This window comes from Rattus rattus, chromosome 1 (genome assembly GCF_011064425.1).
Source record: "Rattus rattus isolate New Zealand chromosome 1, Rrattus_CSIRO_v1, whole genome shotgun sequence".
NCBI classification, from domain to species: Eukaryota; Metazoa; Chordata; class Mammalia; order Rodentia; family Muridae; genus Rattus; species Rattus rattus.
The window spans coordinates 170222431-170248176 of record NC_046154.1 but is presented as its reverse complement, the minus strand read 5'-3'; the positions used below and the strand labels follow the sequence as shown (position 1 = coordinate 170248176).

The 25746-nt window shown below is 43.4% G+C and overlaps 1 protein-coding gene and 1 pseudogene across 5 annotated transcripts; both read left to right on the top strand.

The window, feature by feature from the left end:
• The first annotated feature begins 499 nt into the window (after positions 1 to 499).
• Positions 500 to 25318, top strand: Tmpo (thymopoietin). 5 transcript variants are annotated; one of them, XM_032911425.1, is made up of 9 exons: positions 500 to 1063; positions 7154 to 7280; positions 8866 to 9024; positions 14174 to 14271; positions 19382 to 19501; positions 19599 to 19694; positions 20079 to 20189; positions 21006 to 21094; positions 23122 to 25318. In XM_032911425.1, exons 1-9 carry the CDS (start codon positions 788 to 790, stop codon positions 23402 to 23404), a joined length of 1359 nt encoding a protein of 452 aa, XP_032767316.1. In that variant the 5' UTR covers positions 500 to 787; the 3' UTR covers positions 23405 to 25318. The 5 variants fall into 5 exon arrangements, with proteins under 5 accessions (XP_032767316.1, XP_032767322.1, XP_032767330.1 ...); XM_032911431.1 differs by lacking the exon at positions 19382 to 19501; XM_032911439.1 differs by lacking the exons at positions 19382 to 19501; positions 19599 to 19694.
• On the top strand, positions 6061 to 6825 carry LOC116908154 (annotated as a pseudogene).
• Positions 25319 to 25746: the final 428 nt, after the last annotated feature.

Sequence of the window (25746 nt, the reverse complement as noted above, 5' to 3'; positions counted from 1 at the left end):
CCAGACAAAAGAAGCGTTTGCAAACCCAGGAGATTTGACTTCCTGCGTTCCCTGATCCATAGTCTGCCTGGTTTCCCGCTTCCCCTTCGGGACCAGAATTCGATGGAAAGCCAGGCTGCCGCCATTCTTGGGGGGCTCGGTGTCCCGAGAGGGAGCCAGGCCCCGGCAAAGGGTCCTCAAAAGCTGGCGCAGAACTCCGCCGATCAGAAGGCGACCGAGGCCGGTGCGAGGCTTCTCCGGTGCAGGGAGCAGGAGAGGAAACAGCGCGCCAAACCAGTACCGCCCATGCCTTATCTGCGTCCGAGGGGAAGGGTGGAGAGCCGAGGAAACAGCGGCCCCCGCGCCCCAGCTCCCGCCCGAGCGCCTTTTAAACTGCGTTTCTGCACCTCTCGCCCTGCGCCGCGGCGGCTGGAACCCGCGCGAGCCGCCCAGCCAATCCGCGCCGCGCTTCCTCCGGGCGCCCGCCAATGGCGGCGCGTGTTCTTGGGGCGTGCACGAGACAGGCTCCCCCTCCCCACCCCACGCACTAGCTTGTGTGTGGGCTAGGCTCGCTGCGGGCTCCAGGCTTGGCCGCACTTGCTCACCAGTGGTGCGCCCGGGGCTTTTGTGGCTTGGCCGGCCTGGGCTTTGTGTCCGAGTTCTGCTCCGTGCCTGCGGCGCTGCTCCCGGTCAGGGATTCCCGAGGCGGCGTGCGCAGCCCCCGGGACCAGCGAGCGATCGAGCGAGCGCGCCGGCTTGAGCGGCGGCGACTGCGAGGGGCCGAGGAGGAGAGAAGGAGGGGGACGAGATGCCGGAGTTCCTAGAGGACCCTTCGGTCCTGACCAAAGACAAGTTGAAGAGCGAGTTGGTCGCCAACAACGTGACGCTCCCGGCCGGCGAGCAGCGCAAGGACGTGTACGTGCAGCTCTACCTGCAGCACCTCACGGCGCGCAACCGGCCGCCGCTCGCCGCGGGAGCCAACAGCAAAGGGCCGCCCGACTTCTCGAGCGACGAGGAGCGCGAGCCCACCCCGGTGCTTGGCTCCGGGGCCTCCGTGGGTCGCGGCCGCGGCGCCGTCGGCAGGGTAAGGCGAGTCCCCGGTCGGGGCCACGGAGACGGGCGTTTGACGGCCGCGGCGCGTGCTCGGCAGCGGGGCTGGCCCCGCGCGGGGGGACCCTGTGCCCGCGGCGCCCCAGTCGCGAGGCCCGCCGGGGAGGGCGCGGAGTGGGGAGTCCTCGGTGCGAGCCGCCGCGGCTTTGCAACTTTGCTGCTTGGCCCGATGCACCGCCGGGCTCCGGATCCGTGTGCACGGTCCGGAGTGGGTGTAGACGCGGCCTTCGGAGCCGTTTTCTAAAGCCCTACAGGCTTGGCCCCAGCACGCGAGGTGAAGTTCTAGCGTTTTCCCGCTTTAGCACTGAAGTGACTCGCAACAGTGTCAGAGCGCTCCCTGGAGGGCAGTTTGCGACATAGTCATCTCTGGCCTTTTTTTTTTTTTTTTTTTTTTTTTTTTAAATAAAGGCATTCCCGCCTTTTTATGTCTTTACAGATGGAGGGCTTTTTGAACCGTTTGTTTCCTCGTTCGCCTTGCTCTTCCAGTCTGTAGGCCCCGCCGTAAGTGGGCTGGGCTAGCTGTACTGTAACTGGACCGCCTTAGGCTGCATTTGGAAAAGTTACTTCATACTGGAGTTAGACATACTGGAAAATCCCAGCTAGTAAGAGTTTATCATTTTGCCGGAGGAAGTAAAGCAAAAAGAAAAGTTTACGACGCACTGATGTATCAATATTACAATTTGATGCCTCAGATCAGTAAAGTGTAAGACAGGTTCCCGCCAGTGTATACCATTTTGTTTTTTTTTTTTGTTGTTGTTGTTGCTGGGTTTTTTTTTGGGGAGGGAGGGGGCTACGTTTTAAATAGTACTTTGTAGGTTTATTTTGAGTTAACAGAATTCAAGTCATTAAAAGTTAAGACTATTGACTTGGTGTAACCTAAAATCTTTGAGAGACACGTGAATGTTTTGATTGGTGTCCCTATTTACTGATATCGCGGCTTGCCTCTCGTTTTGGTGCTGGGAATTGAACTCAAAGCCTCTTTGCTTAGCATGCGGTGGGGGGGGCGACCACACCTCAAACTGTTTGCTTCGAAAGTTTTGCAGTGTTGTTTAACGTTAATTTTGTTTTAAATATGTTCTTTTTCCTGGTTGCTCGAACAAGAATGAAAGCTGTGTCAAACGCATGTGTGGATTTAGTTGAGAAACCTTTGGCCCTGAGCTTTCATTTCTCAAGTGTCTTAAGATTGGCACAAGTCAGTGTCTAGTAAGCACTAGTTCGAGGAATAAAAGTGTAGGGCACCTCTCTTCCCAGCTGGAGTCCATGCCATCCTCATCCTAAAACCAAGTAAAGATTGATCCGCCTATTATCTTTGGGGTCTCCTATTTGTGGATTTTGGGGGACAAACATGTTACATATTTGTATGTGTGTGTGTGTTTTAAGATTTTTATTTTTTTATGTTCACTGATGTTTCTCCTGCATGTGTCTCAGGGTGCCAGATCCCCTGGAACTGGAGTTTCAGGCAGTTGTGAGCATCTATGTGGTTGCTGGGAATTGAACCCAGGTCCTCCGGAAGAGTAGTCAGTGTTCTTAACCTCTCAGCCATGTCTGGAGCCCCTTGTCACTGTATTTTTAATCATACAAAATAATGGGTTTCACCCTAACTTTTTAACTTAGTATCAATTCTCCCATTGCTACCCACCCCTTTCTCCCCTCACAGTAGTCCCTTTTTACTCCCTTCAACTTTACATGTCACTTGTTTTGTTTGTTTGTTTTAATCCAGATTCAGCATATTAGAGTATGTAGGATATTTGTCTTTGGAGGGGGAGTTGTCATGTAATCCTGACTGGTCTCGAATTCACCTTAGTCCAGGATGGCATTTTCTCTGATTTCCTGGTCTGGGATTATGGGTATGCACCACCATTGCACTGAGTGGCAAATTCCGCTTAACATAATTTTCAGTTTCATCCATTTTTGTATATGGCGTGATTTTATTCTTTATAGATGAATAAAACTCCTTTATGTGTATGTACACTTTCTTCAGTGAGTGTTTGTTGGCTGTCTGGGCAGATTCCATGCTTTTTGTGGGCTTAAAGCCATTCAGGGGGCTAGGGAAACGACTTGTCATGCAAACACAAGGACCTGACCTCTGGCACCCACATAAAAAGCTGGGCACAGCAGTGGCATGTCTTAGATGTGGAAAACACATGTACCTGAGTGTGAATACACACACAACCACTTTAAGTAAAAGTTACTAGCAGAGCTTGGTGGCTCAAATCTGTAAATCTGGCATTCAAGTTGTTGAGACCGGATGAATCATAAGGGTTTTTAGTCAGCCTGGGCCGCCTAATCAGACTCTCATCAAGAGCCTAATTGGGGGGATGGAAGAAAATTTTTTGAGGGATGGTTTCTCGGTGTGACTGCTCTGGGTGTCTGGGTTTTGTAGACAGGCTGGCCTTGAACTCGAGATCTATCTGCCTGCTTTTGTCCCCCAAGTGCTGGGACTAAAGGCATAGGTCACCACACTGGACTGAATTATATCCCTCCCTTGCCTGTTTTTCTCCATCCAACTTCGTTATTTAATTGTGTATGGGTGGATGGTTGTCCTGTGTGTACTTATGCCCGTCATGTGTATGTGAGCTCTCATTCCCCAGGACCAGAGAGGCCATCAGATCCTTTGACGTTAGATGGTTGTGAGTTTCCTTGTTGGTGCTGAGAATCAAACCTAAGTCCTCTAGAAAAGCAACCAGTGCTTTTAGCCTCTCAAGTCTTTAAAACTACCTTGGTATTTAGTTTAAAATATAAAACGTATTTTCCATTTCAGATGGTACGTGGTGGGACAGGTTTTTCTATTAAACCATCCAAGTGTTTGGCCGAGAAGACCAAGCCACAGAGCTTTTGGTTGTGTGAAGCTAAATCTCAGGTCACCTGGCGGAGGCTGGAGGGTCAGGAGTTTAAACTCATCCCCAGATAGTGGGGTGTTGCTTTTATGGTTTCACACATAAGACTTCAGCTCAAAACAAAACCAGTTCTGTTAGCTGTCATGTTTGAGTTTCTGATATGTGCTGATTTCATTTTTGACATTGAGTCTCCTCGCTCTGGTGTGGTCCTGCCTCGGCCTCCCAAGTGCTCACATTGTAAGTGAACCTCCAGCTGTGCTCAACTCCTGCAGATTGGGCTCTGCATATCTATCATCTTTTATCCCTAAAAATTGTCGTATTTCCTCTTCCCAACTCACCTCGCCTTCACATCGGAAGAGCCTACATTTTCGTGAGCACGTGCTATATGGGACTAGGCTGTACAGCAAGAGTGCAGTTAGAGTGCACTTAGTAGTGTTGACGCCTAGCACTTGGGAGAAGCTGTATCCCATGGGTGCTCTCTCTACACTAGCACAACCATAGGTTTGTATTCTCCACCCGCACTATTTAAATATCTTTAAATGTACAGCCTTGATTAGACTCAATAATATCAACTACTTGAGAAATTAATATTGGCAATCAGTACATGAATAAAGTGAGTTGTGATTTAGAAATTAATTTACCACTTCAAAGTCCTAAGGATAATTTCATAAAATCATAAGATTGTCTCATATCTATTACCATCATAGAATATCACCTTGGATGCATATGATGGGCTCTAGTGTGGGGGGGGTACTTTTAGGCTTTTAATTATCTGTCTTGATACCAATATTTTAGGTGTTAAAATCACCTCGATAGTGGGCACGAGAGCAAGCATTTGTGCGGTTGGCAATCTGCCTTTTTGTTAGGGCATGCCAAGCATGCAAGTTTAGCTGTTCGGGATCCAGTGGGGCACAGTAACATTCTTAGTGAGCCTGTCAGGGGAGCGTGTTCTGTTCTGGCTGGGTTGAGTCCAGAACTTCAGGCATGCATATTTGTTCATTTACTTACAGACATTCTTGCTATATAGCTCAGGCTGGCATTAAACTTAGTGATCCCCTTCAGGCTCCTTGTGCTGGGAGTTCAGGTATGCCCCACTGTGCCTGTGCTGGAGATCTGTGGGTGGGCGGTTCTTCCTGTTTTGTTTTGGGTTTTAAGACAGGGTTTCCATCCCACAGCTCAGACTGGACCTAACTCCTAAACAGTACAGAAGGATGAAAGACAAGTAGATACATAACATGTTCTGTGCAATATTTTATAGCTGGGTATGCTGGCTCATGCCTAGTGCTGGAACTCCTGTGATGAAAGCAGGAGGATTGCTGGGAGGTCACCCTGGATTACAGTCTTTAAAAGCTCTGGCTGCTGGGCCAGAGAACCTAGGTTTGCTTCTCAGCACTGACACGGTTGCTCACAACCTGTAACTCCCTGTTCCAGGAGCTGACACCCTCTTGTGGTCTCCACAGGTACTGACAGCACGCACATGGTTAAGGCTGCCTTAGGGATGGGAGGGACCTCTACACAGTACTTAATTCTTTTTTTTTTTTTTTCTATTTTTCGGAGCTGGGGACCGAACCCAGGGCCTTGCGTTTGCTAGGCAAGCGCTCTACCACTGAGCTAAATCCCCAACCATACTTAATTCTTGTTAACAGTGCACAGCACACTACCTGCTTCCCAGTACTTGTTCTTACTAAATTTAATATTTATTAGGTAGTGTTACTTTCCTGGAACTCTTTCCCCCACAGATTAAATTTTAATATCAAATAGGCTGTGGATGGACCCCAACTTTCTGGTCCATTTTGTGCAAGCATATTGCCTGCTTCAAAATGTTTTTCTTCACTTATGTAAATTAAATTCAAGAGGCTTCTGTTATTTCATTTCTTTTTTTTAAAGGGAAGACAGGAACCCAGAATATTAACAGCCCCATCCTTTCTGATAAGAAGTGTTTTGTTTGTTGTTTTTGTTTCTAAAGATTTATTTATTATATATGAGTACACCATAGTTGTCTTCAGACACACCAGAAGAGGGCATCAGATCCCATTACAGATGGTTGTGAGCCACCATGTGGTTACTGGGAATTGAACTCAGGACCTCTGGAAGAGCAGTCAGTGCTCTTAGCCACGATCCATCTCTCCAGCCCTTGTTTTGTTTTTTCCATGACTTCAATATGGATGTTCTGGCCGGAAGGCAGTGCATGCTTTACTCTAAGGTCAAACTGGCGGGCAGACCTGCAGTTGCAGTGCCAAGCGGGTGGCCGGATGGTTTTCAGAAGTGGTATTACAATGCTGCAGGATCCAATAAACCGGGGTTAATGCGAGATGATGACCACACATGACGCTGAGAGTGTGGAAGAAGCCATGAGAAGGCTTCCTGAGGGCTGTCAAATGACAGACTGTGAATCAAGAGAGCCTTAGACCTGACTGTGGCATACCAGATCTTGCCTAAGGATCAGTGAACAAAATATGAGGAGGACAAATTCTACCTTGAACCCTATCTGAAAGAGGATATTGGGAAGGAAAGGGGAGAAGAGAGAGAAAAGAGTGGGCAGAGAACTGATCTTGTAGTTAAGATCTGTGGATGTGCCTGGTCTCACCATATTTTTATGAAGTTATTTCAACCCAAATCACAATTTAAGAATTATTTGCTCTACATATGCCTCACTTTAAATAAATGTCTATTGTACCCAAAAAAAATATGGGTGCTCTGCCTGCATGTGTGCTTATGTACCACTGTGTCAGTACCCTAGGAAGGCGTTCAGATCCCCTGACACTGAAGAATCTGATTGGGCCAGGCACAGTTCATGGCTTTAGTTCATTTGACTTACTCTGCTTGTATTCGCTGTTTGGGCACTAGATGCCATTACTCTCTTCAGCTAGGCAGTTAGCACCCTACCACTGAGCTGCCTCAGCCCCCAAGAGCAGTGCTTTTGTTTTTTTTACTTTATGTGCATTGGTGTTTCGACTGCACGCATGTCTGTGTAAAGGTGTCGGATCCCCTGGAACATGAGTTACAGTTGTGAACTGCCATGTGGGTGCTGGGAATTGAACCCAGGTCTTCCAGAAGAGCAGCCAGTTCCCCTAACTGCTGAGCCATCTTTCCAGCCCCAAATACTGGGTTTTAGTTTAATCAGATTGCTGTAGTAGTGTGACAATAGGTCACCTTGTCCCTTGCATAGAGAATGTCATGTAAATGAGTACTTTCATGTAGAGGAGATAATTGTACTTTATTTACAGAAAGCCACAAAGAAAACTGATAAGCCCAGGCCAGAAGATAAAGATGATCTGGATGTGACAGAGCTCTCTAACGAAGAACTTCTGGAACAGCTTGTGAGATATGGAGTGAATCCTGGTCCCATTGTGGGTAAGTTGATCAAGTCCAATACCTTTGCCAAGAGCAAGCCCCAAATCATTTTTTACTCTTTTTTTTTTTTTTTTTTTTTTTTTTTTTTTTTCCTTTTCTATTTTTCGGAGCTGGGGACTGAACCCAGGGCCTTGTGCTTGCTAGACAAGTGTTCTACCACTGAGCTAAATCCCCAACCCCCATTTTTTACTCTTATTAATGGTTAGAATTTGGATCTTCTGAGACCATTTGTCTTTATTTACTTAACCAATCATCACTGTGGTTTCCCTAACTCTCAGTAAAGAAGGAGACTTTTGGTAGACAATACGCAAAATTACCAATTGCTGATATTGTCCTCTTCAGGGGTGGTGTTGGGCTATTCTGTAGACCTCTTGGATCTTATCTGGTCAAGTCTGCATCTGCATCAGTGAATTAGAGGGAGAATAATGAGTAGAGTGTAAGTACTCAGACCCTCACAGTGTTCTGTTTCCTAATTAGCATTAAGGGTTTTGTTCTAAGTCTAAAGAACAAAGGAAACAGAAGGTGTGCAAGAACTAAATACTCGATCCATCGTTGCCTTTTTCAGGTAGCAGTGTGTTTGCCAGGTTGATCATGCTGTTCTTACAGATTTTAGGCACTAACTGCAAGACTGAGAGAAATCCACACAGAACCTCAATTATGTGAAAATTAAACACAGTATGGAGATTGGGTGGGTTTTCTTACAGCTATAGTTGGAAACAATGAGTTGGTTTTGTCTTTTGTTTGTCTGTCTGGAGTCTGGATCTCACTGTGTAGCCTGCCTAGCTTTGCCATCCAAGTGCTGGAATTAAAAGTGTGCACTTCATAGGCTACTCACAGACAAACGTGTAGTTATAATTACCAACAGACATTTGATATATATATATATCTTTTGTGAAATTCTGGAAACACTAAAAAATACATATTACATGAAAATGTGCTAAATTGCATGTTAATATATCAGTTGTCTTAAGACCTATTATCCAAAAATTAAGGAAAGATATAACTAATGTAAAGTAAAAATTAAAGATATTCAGGTAAGATTGATAGAATTTGACACCCATATCTCGGTGAGTGTTCATAGGCATACTGATCAGTGTTCTGAAGTATGATCATTTTCTGTTCAAGGTCTCCATCTGTTGGCATGAAAGCTCTTTGGGGCGCTGGAGAGACAGCTCAGCATTTAAGAGCACTGGCTGCTCTTTCCAGCAGATAGACGTATTGGATTCCCAGTACCCAGGAGGCTAGCAACTATCTGTAACAGGACATACGACACTGTCATGTGGCCTACACAGGGACATGGTGTACAGACATACGTGCCAACAAAGCTCCCACTCACGTGAACAATAATCATGTATTAACATCCCAGAGAAACAGCTCTTTTGGAAAAGCGTACATTATGTATTATTTTTTAATTACTTACTTTAGAAACAGAAAGCATGTTGCGTAAAAACTGATTTTCTGTGGAGGCTGGAAAGATGGTCCCAGTTTAAAGAGCTTGCACTGTTTTTGCTGAGGACCAGCGCTTACATCGGTGGCTCACAAAGATAATTCGATGCCAGTGTAATGGAACTTTTCCTTAACACAGGAACCACCAGGAAGCTGTATGAGAAGAAGCTGTTGAAGCTGAGGGAACAGGGAGCAGAATCGAGATCCTCTACTCCTCTCCCAACAGTCTCTTCCTCTGCAGAAAACACGAGACAGAATGGGAGTAACGACTCTGACAGATACAGTGACAATGACGAAGGTAACGTTTGAATGTGCTTGAAAACACGAGGGGCTTTTTCCCAACTTAGTGTTGACCTGTGAGAAGGTATCATTCAAAGCAATATTGATCAGATATATGTAATTTAACTTTCTGTTTAAATAGCTATTTAACTTTTGGTTCAAAATGATACTTTTGTAAAGGGAAAGTTCTTTTCTTTCTCCATTATCACATCTACAGAAGAAATGGTTAGTTTGGTATTTATCTTACTAATTTAATTCATTCTTATATTTAATGATGAGTTTGATACTGCTACTTTATTTTTTTTTAATTCTATATAAACGACTAGGTTGAGTCTTTTATGTGCCATTTTGTTCCACGTAATTTTTTTTGGTCCATATTACATGTTTATGTGTTTATTCCTTATAATTAATATACAGTGTTAACATTTAAATATATTTCTAGTAATAGGCATATGAGTTATTTAAAAGAATTATAAATATTTTGGGGACTAGAATAGGAAGTATATTTTGTTTTAAAGTTAGAATAATGCAGAATTTCATATTTAAAAAGTTTTAACTCCTAATTTGCTGAGTTTGTAAATATTTAGTTTGGCTGTGCCTTCTAGGGCACCATATACCAGATTAGTTGCTGAGAATGTGAAGAATAGGGCCCTTTTCTTCAACAACACTATTTTAGCAAGGAGGCAAGTAAGACTAGCCCAAACCAGTCATGCTTAAACTTCCTGCCTCTTTTGCCTCTACAGGAAAGAAGAAAGAACACAAGAAAGTGAAGTCCGCTAGGGATTGTGTTCCTTTTTCTGAACTTGCATCTACTCCCTCTGGTGCATTTTTTCAGGGTGTTTCTTTCCCTGAAATCTCCGCCCGTCCTCCTTTGGGCAGGACTGAACTGCAGGCAGCTAAAAAAGTACATACTGCTAAGGGAGACCCACCTAGGGACACTCGTGCTGATACAGCCTTGCCTGGGAAGGGACAGACGCAGAAGTTAGCCCCTGGACGGAGCTTATTTATTCCTTCAGAGTCTAGCTATGATAGATGTGTAGAGAAAAGCTCTTCACCATCTTCTCAGCGTCAATTTGCTGCCAGGCTGGTCTCTGCTGCAGCGTCTCCTTCACTGATCAGAGAAACCACTACTACATACTGTAAGGACGTAGTAGAAAATATTTGCCGTGGAGGGAAGAGTAGAGCTCAGCCATCGCGTGCTGAGGAGCCTCATGTTTCAGATCAGTCAGTTTTCTCTAGTGAAAGAGAAGTGCTGCAAGAGTCGGAGAGGTCCCAGGTCATTTCTCCTCCACTTGCTCAGGCAATCCGAGAGTACGTCAATTCTCTGTTGGTCCAGGGTGGGGTCAGCAGTTTGCCTGGGACTTCTGATTCTGTACCTACACTGGATGTAGAAAACATATGTAGGAGACTTAGCCAGTCCAGCCATCCAGAATCTGAATCCCTGTCCCCTCCCCGAAAAGTCCCTAGGCTCAGTGAGAAGCCAGTAAAGGGAGGGGACTCTGGCTCCTGTGTGGCATTCCAGAATACACCTGGATCCGAACATAGGTCTTCTTTGGGCAAAAGTGTTGTCTCTCATTCTCTTACTACTCTGGGAATAGAAGTGTCTGAGCAGCCACAGCGGGATAAAATAGATGCCTCAGAACCGTCGTTCCCTCTCCATGAGTCTATCGTAAAGGTCATTGAAGAGGAGTGGCAGCAAATTGATAGGCAGCTGCCAATGGTGGCATGCAAATATCCAGTTTCTTCCAGCGAGGCAACCCAGATATTATCAGTTCCAAAAGTAGATGATGAGATCCTGGGGTTTATTTCTGAAGCCACCCCACGAGCAGCCACTCAGGCATCCTCCACTGAGTCTTGTGATAAACAGTTGGACTTGGCTTTCTGTAGGTCTTACGAAGCTGCAGCATCAACATTGCAGATCGCAGCCCACACCGCCTTCGTGGCTAAGTCTCTGCAAGCTGACATAAGTCAGGCTGCACAGATGATTAATTCCGATCCTAGTGATGCACTGCAGGCCCTGGAGATTCTGAGCAGAGCCTATGATGCAGCATCCTATCTTTGTGACGCTGCATTTGATGAAGCGAGGATGTGTGCCTGCACCATGGGGTCTTCTACCATGGGTCGGCGTTATCTGTGGTTGAAGGACTGTAAGATCAGTCCAGCTTCTAAGAAGAAACTAACTGTCGCCCCCTTTAAGGGTGGAGCGTTATTTGGAGGGGAAGTACACAAAGTGATTAAAAAGCGTGGAAATAAGCAGTAATAAGGTTAAGGACAAAGACAGAAACGTTGACTTGGAGAATTCGTGGACCTTTCTATGGATTTAGTCTCCTAATGGAGCCGATTTCAAGGTGTTAAGCTCCCACTCATCAAGTTATAGTATAACGGCACATATCAAGGCCTAGTACCATTGAAGCTTGGTAGATCACATCACACTTGTCTCACAAGAGTGTACAGCTTCCTATTTTATATGACACTCTGGGTTTACACGGAGTCCCAGCAACTGAAATAATCAGTAGAACCCTCACTTGCTTTAGTATGCCATTCACATCCTTCCTTATGTGTAGGTCGGAGTTAAACATTGTTAGTCCTTGAAACACTGATTTTGTTTTTTATGTTCCCTGCTCACAGGAGTTTGGTTTCGGGAAGTCTAGTGCGTAGGCATGATTCAGTCTGCTCTGCTTTGTGCCGCCTGCCTTCATTCCGTACATCTGTCTTGCTAATAGTCATTTTGTTGTCCACTCAGTACATTGCCAGACATCTTACAGCTGACCTTTGTACCAGAATTTTTAGCCAAGCATCTGTCTACACACTCCACATCTGTCTGCACTTCTGTCTGCAGAGAACTTTTATAATTCTAGACCAGTGCAACTCTTAAGTGCCAATACACAAACTTACTGATTGATCAGACACGCGTGTGCCTGTGTCAGAGGGAAAGGCCCTGCTCCTCAGTGGTGAGCTGCATGTGACTCTGAGTTCAGCTCACAGCCACTTAAAACAGTTTAATGAGCACTTAGATCTAGAGATACTTTGTAAGCAACTGATAAGAGGTAGATTGCATATCTGTATAACACATTTATGCTCATTTTTAGTAAAGGAATAGAAAGCAATGTAGTTTCATGTCTGATAGAGGAGGTAGTCAGTCCCTGGTTACACAAGTACATGGGCCACATTTGAGGAACACGGGGATGATAAATAAGAATCTGCTGTACCTCATGGTCGCTCAACATGACACTACAAAGATGGGGCTTTTATTTTCTACATGTATTTAAAGATATTTTTGTATGTCCTGCATAGTTAAATTACATATCTGGATGCTAAAACCAATGAGGTATTTTCTAAAAACCTTGAGAATTTTTACTCTCCCCCAATGTCTGTGTCTGTATGAAGCAATGTATTGCCCTGTTTTCGTTTGTATGGCTGTAAGGTAAGGTCCCAGTTGCAGAGACAGTCTGGAAGATAGTCTGCAGTATAATCAAATGCAGCCCTGGTGTACATGTCCAGCACCCCGTGTTGTTAGGCTACTCACTCCATCCCTGCAGCTGTTATGTCTTCTAAAATGTACATGCATACATGTACCTGTTAAGTGCTGTGTGATTTCTTTAAAGCAATGTATGCCTGTAGAATGCCTCTACGAATTCAATAAAGTTGTTAAATTTGAACAGTTTTGTGTGGTCTCCAGAAACATGTTTTATGTGTGCTTTATTCTCGGAGTTTGAACAAGTTGAATATATGTGGATGAACATACTTTTTCCGTTTCATCATTGAAACATTCCATTAGTGCCTGAGAATTTTCTAATTGTCACATGTCCTTTTCACTATTTGAGGACTGTATTTAATTGGCTGTTAAAATCTAAATTTGAGCAAGAATTTAATTTGTAACCATATAGCTTATTTATCTAGTCAGTCCCTGCTTGCTAATAGATATTTTTTATTTATTTATCTTGCTCTGCTGTCTAAGGTTTCTTAGATTCTGAGTTAAGAAAGAACAGAAGTAGACACTATAATGCTGAGGAGTGTACAGAGATAATGTTCATAGATCCCGTGACAGCGTTGGGGATAGGATTGGTTGCTCAGTCTTAATTGACCTGTTTGAACTATTTTGGTTAAAAATCACTGTTTGGAGGAGGGAGAATGGCAGGTATATATGGTCGACTAGGTTTAGACTGGAAAGGCCAGCAAGGCACAAAGTTACCTTGATCAGCTTGAAGCATGGCCACCTTAAGCTGGCATAAAACTAAGCTTTAAGAGTTGATTCTATTCTTGTTTCTTTGCTTAAAAAGCCAATTTTTAGACCTGTTTTGCTATGGTAAATGGCCACAAAAGTAGAAAAGTGCTGTTTTATTTTGAGACAGTCTCGCTCTGTAGCACAGGCTAACCTTGGACTAGAGATCCTCATAGCCGCAGCCCTAGGTAGTAGGATTACAGCTGCTAACTGTCATGGCTGTTGAGGGGTTTTTGTTTTTTTAAGTTCTACTTTTTTAAAGAGTTTGTATAGGTCTTCAAACTATGGTAAAACCAAGGCTAAATTGGAATACTCAGCCTTTTTATGTATACATTATTGGGCTAATAATTATAAGACTTTAATTTTGTTTATCATTTTGATGCTAGAGTTTGAGCCTAGCACCCCAGACATATGGTCTTCTACTGAGCTACAGCCCCTAATTAAGGACAGACTTCTATAACATTCAAGCATTACAGTCACGTCATTGGAAATTACCATTAATTATTAAATGACTGGTGCCACACAATCTTTCTTTTTTAAAATTTTCCCTTTTGTGATATTTTAATAGGTAATCCTTGTTATGCAGCGGTAATGTATTACAAGGACAAAGCAATAGTCACTTCCACATTTGCATTGTCTTTCAATGAAAGGTCTCCCCAGGAGCAGTTCGGAAACCCCTTTGATCCTAGCAAAGATCCCATTCTAGGGGTGGAGTAATGGAGAGGAATAAGTAGGGAGAAGAACCCAGATTAAGCAGCGGTACAGGATTTTTTTAAAAAGGACAAGTTCAGGCTGTTCTGTTTTACTAAACAGTTTTTATCCATTGAGGTATTAAACAAGATGGTCACCTGTACTGATGTGCCTACAGCCGGGTTCCCGAGTTAATATTGGTAGAATGTAACCTACGCGTTCTAGCAAATAATGATTTCTTCAATGTTATTTCCAGACTCTAAAATAGAGCTCAAGCTTGAGAAGAGAGAGCCGCTAAAGGGCAGAGCAAAGACTCCAGTAACACTCAAGCAAAGGAGGATTGAGCACAATCAGGTATCTGTAGTTTTACGATCACCATGTCCGGTGTGTCACCTGACCCGTGTCTTGACCTTTGATAAATAGTTGGTGCACACAGTGCCGCTTGCCACAGACTCGGTTTCCTGGTTGAGCGGCATGGGGCGCGTGCTTTGTGAGATGTGTCACAAGCATAGCCTCTGGTGTATAGTCATGCTAAGCTGTCCAGCATTAGTCAAGGTGCCGGTTTCTAGTTTGGGTGTAGCAGTTTTGAACCTGGGGTCTCAGACCAGTGTCCCCCTACCTCATGCTTCCTCTTGAGGATTGTTTTAGAAGATAAAATGCACTTTTTTTTTTTTTTTTTGATGCAACTTATTTGAAATCTCGGGAAAGTCTTATTTGTCTTTGTGTCTAGATTTTTCAATCGAATTTACTTTATTTGTAGCTTCTTGCACTTTGAAGCTAGTGATACATTGTTTAAGATGACAGTTTCCGTTGTGGGGGGGATGGGACAGGAAGGGCAAGATAGAGTTTTCAAAAGGAAACTGGGGAGAGAATTAGCATGAGGCATTAATTAAATACATTAGTTTGCAGAGGGAAGTTACTGGCTCTGATTTAGGCCCTGCACCCTAGGTTCTTTTCCTCATCTTTACTCATCACTTGAAAATTGTTACTTTGTTACTCATCTATCCTTCCCACAGTCTGTCTGCCTCTGGTTTCTGTGGTGTTTTTGAAACAGTGATTCACAGAGAAGCCTTGGCACGCCTGCCCAGGCTGGCCTCTTGTAAAGCTTCCTGCTTCCTGAGAGATGGGATTACTGGTGTTCACTACTGGGTCCTGCTGACCTTCTTCCGGGTGATGGGAGGGGAGAGGCAGGGCCCACTATTCCTGACCCTCCTGCCTCTACCTCACAGATGCTGGGATTACAGGAGTGTAGCACAGATCCTAGCCAAAAAAAAAGGTTTACTGCATAATTAAGTTGTGGACAAGTCTGAACAATAAGTCTGTACTAATTTACACCATGGCTGTTCCTCTGTCTGTAGCTGGCCATATCGGTATTTCCTCCTTTCTGGAGGTAGTTTTCAAGTGTTGTGTTTCTTGGTATCCTGTATGATCTGGCATAGTGGAGGCTAGACCTTTATTCTGTTGTAGTCACAATAACAATGTTTGTCAGTTCTGGAGTAGCCTTTTGTAACTGTTGGACTATGGACCGTCTGTTTAAATAGTGAGATTCTTTTTTTTTTTTTTTTTTTTCCCCGAACTGGGGATCGAACCCAGGGCCTTGTGCTTGCTAGGCAAGTGCTCTACCACTGAGCTAAATCCCAACCCCTCGTCTGTTTAAATAGAAGTATGTAGCTGTGACTACTGAATTGATAGCGCAGACCTACAAGATTGGTCTGTATTTGGATTCAGTTTCTTTGACAAGAATACTTCATAAATGATGTTGTAGCCTTCCTATTGATAATTTCAGAAAATATGAATTTCCTTCAAAAATATTAAAATTAAACAATAAATTAGATGTTGGTCTTTTCAGTTAGTGGTTTTTTTTTTTTTTTTTTTTCGGAGCTGGGGACCCGAACCCAGGGCCTTGTGCTTCCTAAGGTAAGCGCTCTACCACTGAGCTAAATCCCCAGCCCCAGTTAGTGGTTTTAACAGCTGTAGATAATATTGCCTAAATCTGTAATTTTTTAAAGTTACAAAATGATGGCTTTCAGGTTGGGGATTTAGCTCAGTGGTAGAGTGCTTGCCTAGCAAGCGCAAGGCCCTGGGTTCGGTCCCTAGCTCTGAAAGAAAAGAAAAGAAAAAAAAAATGATGGCTTTCCTCAGCCATGTTATTAGATATCTATAACTAATTACTTTATGAGAAACTTCCCTTGCTGAGTTCCTTCGTTGCTTAAAGTAGTTCATACACGACAACTAGGAAAAACTACCCTTGAGGGGCCAGGTTTAAGATAGGGTTTCTCTGTGTAGCCTTGGCTGTTTCAGAGCTTGCTCTGTAGACCAGACTGACTTCATACCCACCAATCCAAATTCTGGGATTAAAGGTGTGCACAACCACACTGGATAATAGAGTCTTTTACCCTATGTTTTTGTTTTGTTTTCGAGACAGGATTTCTCTATAGTGTTGGCCGTCCTGGATTTTACTCTGTAGAACAGGCTAGCCTTGAACTTAACAGTTATCCTCTTATCTCCTGAGCACTGGAGGCATGCATCACCACTGCCCAATTTAGGGTATGGTTTTTATATGCCCGATCAAGTGTAATACAGTCATTGCTCCCATCACTCCCAAAACCTGCTGCAGGCTGTACAGTGGCGTTACTGCTGGGCTCCATTCACACACAGATAGGTGGGGTCTAGAGTCTCAGTCACTCCTCTGTGTCCCTTTCCTCTGTTCCTAAGGAGAATTTGTGGGCACTTAACATTTCACACTTAGAAGTACAGGTTGTAAACTTCTGACTCTTACCTATGATTCATGAGCATCCTGGTCCTTCTGAGTATAGTTTTCAGAATGACACTGAGGCTGCTAAGTGCAATCCGATGTTTTACTAGTACATAAAGTAAAATACTGTGCTTAAAATATCTACTTTTTTTAGGCAATAGTTTAATGTTCTGCTGGAGTTTTATGTTACGTAGGAAATACTCCACGTAGATTGTTTGTTTGCGCCTCTGCCCGTTGCATCAAACATTCCTTCCTTTCATCTGTCCTAGAGTTCACTCCCTCCCAAATCAAAATACTGTCCCCTTTCCTAGTACAGCTGCGCTCTGCATGTTGAGATTTGTGGATGTGCTCTACTCTGTTCAGCTGTTTTCCTTGTGGTGAATGTGTGTGTTGTTTTCACTGTGAGCTCTCTATGCCTAGACAAGCAGCCTTCTGCGGGTAGGATTTTGTCTGTTGGTCTGTTGGTGTGTAAGTGAAAGTGCTTTACAGTTTTTGCAACGCCTTCAAATGTCTTTACATCACGGTCCTCTATATACAGTTGTGGGTTGTGAGTGCAATACAGCTCTTTGTCTTTACTCATTCCGTGTTTGCGTATTCTCTCTCCTTCCCTCCCTCCCTCCGTCCTGTGAATCAATCCAGGAGCTCTTGCATGCTGTGTACCTACTTTGAGAAAGGGTCTCGCTATGCGAGCCTCAGGCTTCTCATCCTAGTGGCCCAGCAGCACCATGCAAGGCTTGTTTATTTATATCTTACTGTAAAGTATTTAGTGTGGGTTTTTGTTTGTTCGGAGCTTCGATTGCGTTTGGATTTAATAGTCCAGCTCCTGTATTCTCACGTGCCTCAGCTATTTAACGTCTTCCAACTTATTCCTCATCAGAACTCAGTGAGAAAAGATTCGTTTCTTCTACTTGTCACCAAGATAAGTCAGGACTTTTCTAGGGAACATCTTGCTGATGATGAGTGGGACTGTGACTCTCACTAGGCCTCCAAGCATAGAATACTCACATCACGTCCATGCTGTTGAGATAGATAGCCCTCTGTGTGGTTGGTGCATCTTTCCAAATTCTGCCATTGAATGATAATTTCATTAATTTTTACTTAGATTCTCAAAGTCAGTTGCTGTGAGTGGCAGTGTGTGCTTAAAGCTGTAGCACTATGAGGCAGGCACAGGAGGATTAGGAGCTGGAGGCCAGGGCAGGGGTGACAGGTGCATGTCACCAGGATCGAGAGCACAGACTGGTGCTGTGTCTAACTTGTGTGTTTGACTGTTGATAACAAGTTAGCATAGTGTTTCATTTACGTAATGACCTCTGACGTTAATTTTACGTTCAGCAGAGATTCCCTAACTAGTAGCAGAATAGAGTCCTGAGATTCAGATTAGGAGTCAAAAACCTTAAGATGCCGGTGCTGGAGAAAGGGCTTAGTGGTTAAGAGCTCCTGCAAGGACCTGAGTTGAATTCTCAAACCCACATGATGACTCAGCTTCTGTGGCTCCTGCCCCAAGGGACCCTCGTAATGGCCTCTGATGTGTGTGTGTGTACAGACATACACATACAATAAAAAGTACTGAACCACATATAAGGCTGATGTTGATTGTTCGTGCACTGTTAGCCTGAAACAGCTGCCCACACTGGATTGGTTGAGTGGAGTTGAGCGTGTGAGAGGCCTAGGGGTTATTTTGTTTTGTTTTGATTTTTGTTCATTTGTTTTGTTGGTTGGTCAGTGTGTGGTGCTAGTGACCATGGCATTGCATGCACCAGACAAGCCGTGTCCCCGTCTCTTAAGTTGCTTTTTTATTTTTTTATTTTTTTCATGTACCCTAGGCTGTCTTAGAACTTGTGGCTATTCTCTTACCTCTGCTTCCCTGAAGCTAAGACAACAACACATGTAGTACCCCTGTGCATAGCCACTCAGGTTTAAATGAAGGGAAAGCCAGTTTTGTTTTGTGTTTTCCCAGAGAAAAATTAATCTGGGGTTGGAAGGCAGCCACAGTCTACTTTCTTTTTTTTTTTTTTTTTTTTTCGGAGCTGGGGACTGAACCCAGGGCCTGCGCTTCCCTAGGCAAGCTCTACCACTGAGCTAAATCCCCAACCCCACAGTCTACTTTCTATATAGGAGGAGACAGTACAATTACAGTTTATAACAGAGTCTACTAAAATAATTAAGTCACATGGAAAGAATGTCTGATTTATGAACAGCCATAGAAGTTTGTTGTTTGCTTTTTCTTTTTCCTTGCTGGGATAGAACCCAGGACCTAACACATGGTAAATAAGGGCTCTAACACTAAACTGCCATCAAAGTGGTTTCTTTCTATCCTGCTTCCTTCCTTCCTTCCTCCTTCCTCCTTCCTTCCTTCCTGGAAATGAGTCGTAATAAAAGACACGTATATAAATCATGATCCGTCAGCTTTCTGTGTAACGCAGAGACACAGCTCCAGTGCTAGGTCAGTTACCAAGCAGCACGTCACAGGAGAAGCCAGTGTTAGCTATTAATGCTCTCCTCAGACGAGTGTATTTTTGTTTGCTCTTTACTTTCTGGTGCTTACAAGGCAGCACAATCAGTACCTTTAGTTAGAAATAGTCTGAGGGTGTAGCATCGTTTGTAACTGCTGATCTCTAGAGAGTTCCTGGTTTCTGGTGTGCTAAAAATGGTCATTGTCAGGGGGTTTGTGTTAGGATATGACTTTTTAACGTGTCGATGCTTGACTAGAGCTATTCTGAAGCTGGAGTAACTGAGACTGAATGGACAAGTGGATCTTCAAAAGGCGGACCTCTGCAGGCATTAACTAGGGAGTCCACGAGAGGGTCGAGAAGAACTCCAAGGAGAAGGGTGACGCAGGGCTTGCCGCTGAGTCGGGTTTGCAGATTGGTAGGGCCTTAGTGATTGCTTCACATTGATTGTTTTTGTTCTGTTTTCAAACTAACAGGTGGAACCCTCACAGCATTTTCGTGTAGATGGTGCAGTAATTTCAGAGAGTACTCCCATAGCTGAGACTATAAAGGCTTCCAGCAACGACTCCTTAGTAAATATGTTTCGTACACTGTCTAAGTGCTGTTCTTTGTAATGACCCCTTAGTTGGAATTTGGGAGGTGGTTAGTTTTGGCAAATGGAAAATTTAATACTACGTTTTAAACTTCTGGATTTTTGAATATTTGAATTTAGCCATTTTATAAATTTAATTACATAACAACCCTAAATACCATGAAGATAATTTTTTTACTGGATATTTAAAGAAGTCTAAGGTTTCACGTGTGAAACGATGAATGTGTTTGTACCTAAATTTGCATTAGGGGTAAATTAAATAATTGCAGAAGTGAATTATCTTTTTTTTTTTTTTTTTTTTTCATTTTAAGTGTCTTTGCTATATTTGGATAATTCTGAGTCTGAATAATTTGAATCTTGGCAGGTGGCCAATAGGTTGACTGGAAATTTCAAGCATGCATCTTCTATTCTGCCAATCACTGAATTCTCAGACATAACCAGAAGAACACCAAAGAAACCATTGACAAGAGCTGAAGTAAATGGATACAATTTAGCCCCATGCTGTCCTTCATCTTTCTGTTTTGTTTTCTTTTGTTTTTTTTAAGTGGGAAGAGACAGAAGTTTACTGGGAGGTTTATTTTGTGTGTGTGTGTGTGTGTGTGTGTGTGTGTGTGTGTGTGTGTGTGTGTGTGTGTGTGTGCATACATGTGCATATATGGTTAAAAGACTAGAAATTTAGTTGTGAAAATAGAAATTAATACGGTCTGGCAGACTAATATACTACATTCCCGCTGCTGTGTGCTGTTCAGTTCCTGGTTGCAGGGGAGTTGGTGTGCTGCTTGTAATGGGCTCCTCCTGTCGTGGGTCCAAGTTTAGAATGCTGCTTGGGCTGTGAGGGGAAAGACCTTCAAGTACCTTTGTGGAGTAGACGCCTGTGTAACCAAGCTGACTGCATGGCTTATTATAATTTTAATCTTAAGCAAATGTTTTAAGCTGGAATGGTTTGACTTTTAAAACAAGATAGAGGTCTACATTAATTAGGTATCTTCTATATTTAGTCCTTTACATAGCACAGATTCCTAACAGGAAGAAACAGTGCATTCTTAATGCAAAACAAGGAAATTCCTGGGGGGGATTTACAAGCCTTGTTGGGTTGCTGGGTATTTCTTTCTAATAACCACATTAAGCTGCCATCCCAGTGATGAAGAGTCTTGGAGGCTTCTCAGTACCTAGATAATAACCAAAACTAGGCCAGAGGGTTCTTAGTTCCCTTAAAGATGTTTTAAGTATTTGAATTATTACACATTTATACTAAATTTTAATTTGTGTTTGTTTCTTTGTTTCTTACTAGGTGGGAGAAAAAACAGAGGAAAGAAGAGTAGAAAGGGATATTCTGAAGGAAATGTTCCCGTATGAAGCCTCTACTCCAACCGGAATTAGGTACTTGGATAGACTAAATCAAGTATAAATACGTTCTAGAGAACTGTTAGTTCTTGGTCACAACATTGTTGTAGCTTTGTTCTCAGAATCAAGTGGTTCACATCAATGAAAATTGAATCATTTGAAATTTATTTTTGTTACATGAGTGGGGACAGGGTTTGGTGGTACTTGGGGTCAGATCCAGGGCCCCATACATACTGCAGCAAGCTCTCTGCAATAGTGTAGTTACACACACACACACACACACACACACACACACACACACACACACTCCTTTGCTTACTTTTAACTTTGTTTATTTTGGGTGTTTGTGTTCACTTGTGGAAAACAGAGGCAGACAGTAGGTGTCGCATGACTTCCTCTATTACTCCCCACCCTCTATTTGGAGACAGCATCTCTTACTGAACCCGATGCTTGTTGATGTGGCCAGAAGAGTTTATCCACTGATTCACTGAGCCATTGCCAGTCCCCTTCTTACATTTTGAGACACGGTCACTCAGTGAACCTGAAGTGTAACAGTTCAGCTGGATTGACGGGCCAACAGGCCCCCAGCAGTCTTTCTGTCTCCTGCCTCTCCAGAGGTATACCTGCTGCCTCCTCCAACTTAATAGTGAGTAATATGTGAGTCGGAGGGCAACTCTTGGGAGTTCACCCTGCGTGCCGAGCATTGAAATCAGGACATCAAACTTGGTAGACAAGCAGTAAATGCTTTCTCTCACTGGCTAAGCCAAAAATGTGTGTAGATGCTCATGTACACTGGGGATTGAACTCATGTCCTCGTGTTGAACAGCGAGCACTTTGTGGACCAAGCCGTTGTCCTAGTCCTGCCTGGTCTCGTGTAGTCCAGGTTGTCTTTGAACTCATTGTGTAGCTGAGGATAGTCTTGAACCCCTCATCCTTGTGCTTTCACCTAAACCCTGAGATTATAGGTATACGCTGCAATCCAGGTTTTGTCTTGCACACTCAAACACCCACTTTGAATCTAAATAGACCTTTTTTGTGTTTTTGTGTGGGCAGGTACAAGCTATATCACCCGAAGGTCAGGGTTGGTTTTCTCAGTTCATTAGTCTTGGTGGCAAGTGCCTTGCCCCACCGAGCCATCTCATCGCCACTGGTTCTGGCTTCTGTTAAGTTTTATTTTCTCTTTCTGAGACACCAGGCTGATCTTGGATTTACCATGTATTCAAGGCAGATCATGTGACACACTTCCCAAGTGCTGCTACCACTGGTACACGGTCCAGTACTCGGCCTTTAAGACAGGCTTAGCGAGTATTTCTCCTGAGCACTATTTTATAATTAATGATGCAGCTAATGTTGGAGTGTTTGAAACATGGTTGCTCTATAACAGCTCTGACTGTTCTGGAATTTGCTCTATAGATTAGATTAGCCTTAGACTGCAATCTGCCAACCTCTGTTCCCCAAGTGCTAGGATCAAAGGTGTGCACCACCATATCAGGCTAAAGGCAGCTGGAGGGCCAGCTTCTGTGCTGGGGACCAAACTTAGCCTTTTGGTTGGAGTCTGGCCATTAAGCAGCTAAGCCATCTCTCCAGCCCAAAACTAATTTTTTTTTTTTTTTTAAAAATTAATGACTTTAAAAGATTAGTTTTTTTTTAATTATTATTATTATTATTATATATAAGTACACTGTAGCTGTATTCAGAAGGGGGCAGCAGATCTCTTTACAGATGGTTGTGAGCCACCATGTGGTTGCTGGGGATTGAACTCAGGACCTCTGAAAGAGCAGTCAGTGCTCTTAACCGCTGAGCCATCTCTCCAGTCCCCCCAAAACTAAGTTTTAAGGTAGAGGCGGAGCTCCATAATAAGAATGCCTAGCAAGCATGCAAGGCCCTGCCTTCCCTCCCAGCTCCACCATAGAAGAGACGGTAGGTACTGCAGAGCATGGATAAGTAGGGCCCTGCTTTCGTTTGTCACTTGTCTGCTGCTGCCTTCTGCGGTTGCTTGGGAGTCACACTAAGGTTCTGCTGCTGACTCAGTCATCCGGAATTGTCTGTTTCGCTTTGAACAGTGCTAGTTGCCGCAGACCAATCAAAGGTGCTGCCGGCCGGCCGCTCGAGCTCAGTGACTTCAGGATGGAAGAATCGTTCTCATCTAAGTACGTCCCGAAGTACGTTCCCTTGGCAGACGTCAAGTCGGAAAAGACAAAGAAGGGACGCTCCGTTCCCATGTGGATAAAAATGCTGCTGTTTGCTCTCGTGGCGGGTTTTTTGTTTTTGGTCTATCAAGCTATGGAAACCAACCAAGGAAACCCCTTCACTAAATTTCTTCAAGATACTAAAATATCCAACTGAAGAAATCATTTCGGCACATCCGACTCGATCTCCTGTTTTTAATAACTGTAGAAAAGCATCTGTGTCCACTTGTTGGCCGAAGAACTAAATTGTGATTTCACCTCAGTAAAGGTAGCGCTGCGTTGAAAAGCAGACAGGAAGCTTACCTGGATCTCATTTCAATGTTTTGGACTTTGGAGATCACACTGTGCCATATGAATAATTTTTTTAGCTCCAGAACTTTTTTGTAGGCTTTATTTTTTTAATGTGGACATCTTATTTCACTTTTGGGGAAAATGCATTGTTTTGTGTATTTGAAAAATAAGGCAAAACATGGTGATGTAATGTGAAGCTACACATTAAATACTTGGAATTCTTACAGAAAAGATTTATGACTTATTCTCTGCTGAGTAAAAATGTTAGAATGTGAATGGCGTTCAGTAAGAGAAGCAGTCACGCAGTTGTGCTTCCTTCCGTATGCAGCGGTCTGTCCGTGGAAGGTCCAGCAATAAGCTCTTCTGGGACTCCTGTCGTGCGTGTGGTGTCGCTGGCGCAGCCCTGCCACACTGCTCACTAGAATATTTTCATATCATGAAAGCGCTACGTCATTAAAGCCCTGAGTACACTTAGTTTTCCACTGGGATCTTGGAGAGCAACATAGATACCTGCTTAGGGAGCCTTTAGCTGGCTGCGCGCGTCTGAGAGCCGCGGGTTAGCTAGAAGGCTCCCGTTGGGATCCTGTGCTTGTATTTACCGCAAAGCATCTATCCCGTCCATCCAGCTCATCAGACTGTTCTGTAGGTAAATAAGCATGGGGGGTGTTTGTTTAGAGTTAGAAACTAAACACCAGTCCCCTCCGCTTCAGTCCGATTCCATTGTCGTCTTTTAACCAAAAAAAAAAAAAAAGTTTTCCTGGCCAGGGATTTTTGTTTTGCTTTGTTTTAGATGGAGTTGGGGTGTTGAGATTTTCATTTGTTTTAGGCATGTAATTCCTGATGTAATTTGATTTAAAAGTATAACTGACTTGCTTTTAAATCACATATATAGTAGCTAATGCTTAATTTGTAATTTCAAATAAGGTGGGCATTATGGTTCTGTGTACTCCTGAAGTGATTAACGATATCCTTATGGTTGTCTTTTTTAGCTGAAATTTACCTCATGTATGGCTTAGATGATGTTGCAGTCGATTTAAATTTTGGTAAAAATCAAGTACAGCATAAACATTTTTAACTAAATCATTTAAGTTGCAATTTTACAGTCATTGACCACAAAGCACACTAAAATTGTAAATTATTTTTAATAACATCCGGAATGTAAAGACAGTTTTAATTTTTACAAAGGAGGAAGCTGAATATGAATATCTAGACCAGCACACAACTTTGACTTAATGTTTACTGTGTTTAGCTTATAGATATGTCGTAGGCATTTGAAGTAAACTTCTGCCCCAGAGACCAGAACATGTAGGCCTGGTCCGTGAGGGCATGTGGGGAGCTGACTTAGATCTGAAGTGCTTTCCTCTCAAAGTATCTCTTTCGAGACAAGCCACAAGGGGCATGTTTTACTCAACTTTCCCTCTCTACAGTGACAGCCATCTTTCTTTGTTCTCAGACACAGCTTCTCATATTGCTTTCAGTCATCTGTTTATAATTAAAAATTGTGAGAAGCCCCATTTGATGTTTAAAAACGGGGGTGGGGGTTAATCTGGCTTCACATTTCTATAAGGTCGCTCTGGATAGGGAAGTGTGGTCCAGTACAGCGAAAGTCGGACCAGGTAAAACATGCCATTTTCTTTTTTAAAAGCGTGTACTTGGTCTTTTGTCTGTGTCTGTTTTATTCCACTAGAGTAAATGTGTCCTTGATGTAAATGCAAAGCATTTATTAATTCGTAGATGTAGACTTTACAATATAATTCAATAATAAAGTAATTAACCTCTAGTTCTGTTGTTGAATAAATGATTTTCAGATAGCGTGAAATTTAAGATTTCGCTATAGCACTTACTATGTAGTATTTATTTATAGATTAAGCTTTAGTACTCATTTTAACCTATTCTGCTCTCTAATTATTGTAGTTGTTGGGTCCTGTTAGAGAATGGCATTCAGAACCTCCCAACGAACCTCTTCCTTCCTGTAACACAGTGATTTTTTTATTCTCCTCCAGTCTATATGTCCTTTCCTATATGTCCTATATGGTTATACCTCTGTGTTTATGGTCAACCCGCACCCCACCCCCCCTCTCTTTGAGCAGGGACTTACTGTGTGACACTAGCTAGCCTCACACTCACAGAGACCTGCCTCCTCGGTGCCCGATAGAGCAGTGCAGCAGTGCAGTCGCATTGGCTCCTGCTTACAGCCTGCACTTGTGA

Bases quoted from the DNA above. Each gene is read 5' to 3' on its own strand.
- Tmpo (XM_032911416.1), top strand. From the start codon at position 788: ATGCCGGAGTTCCTAGAGGACCCTTCGGTCCTGACCAAAGACAAGTTG. The intron at 1,064-7,153 runs GTAAGGCGAGTC...CTTTATTTACAG, and splicing joins GCCGCGGCGCCGTCGGCAGG to AAAGCCACAAAGAAAACTGA. The intron at 9,025-9,748 runs GTAACGTTTGAA...TTGCCTCTACAG, and splicing joins ATACAGTGACAATGACGAAG to GAAAGAAGAAAGAACACAAG.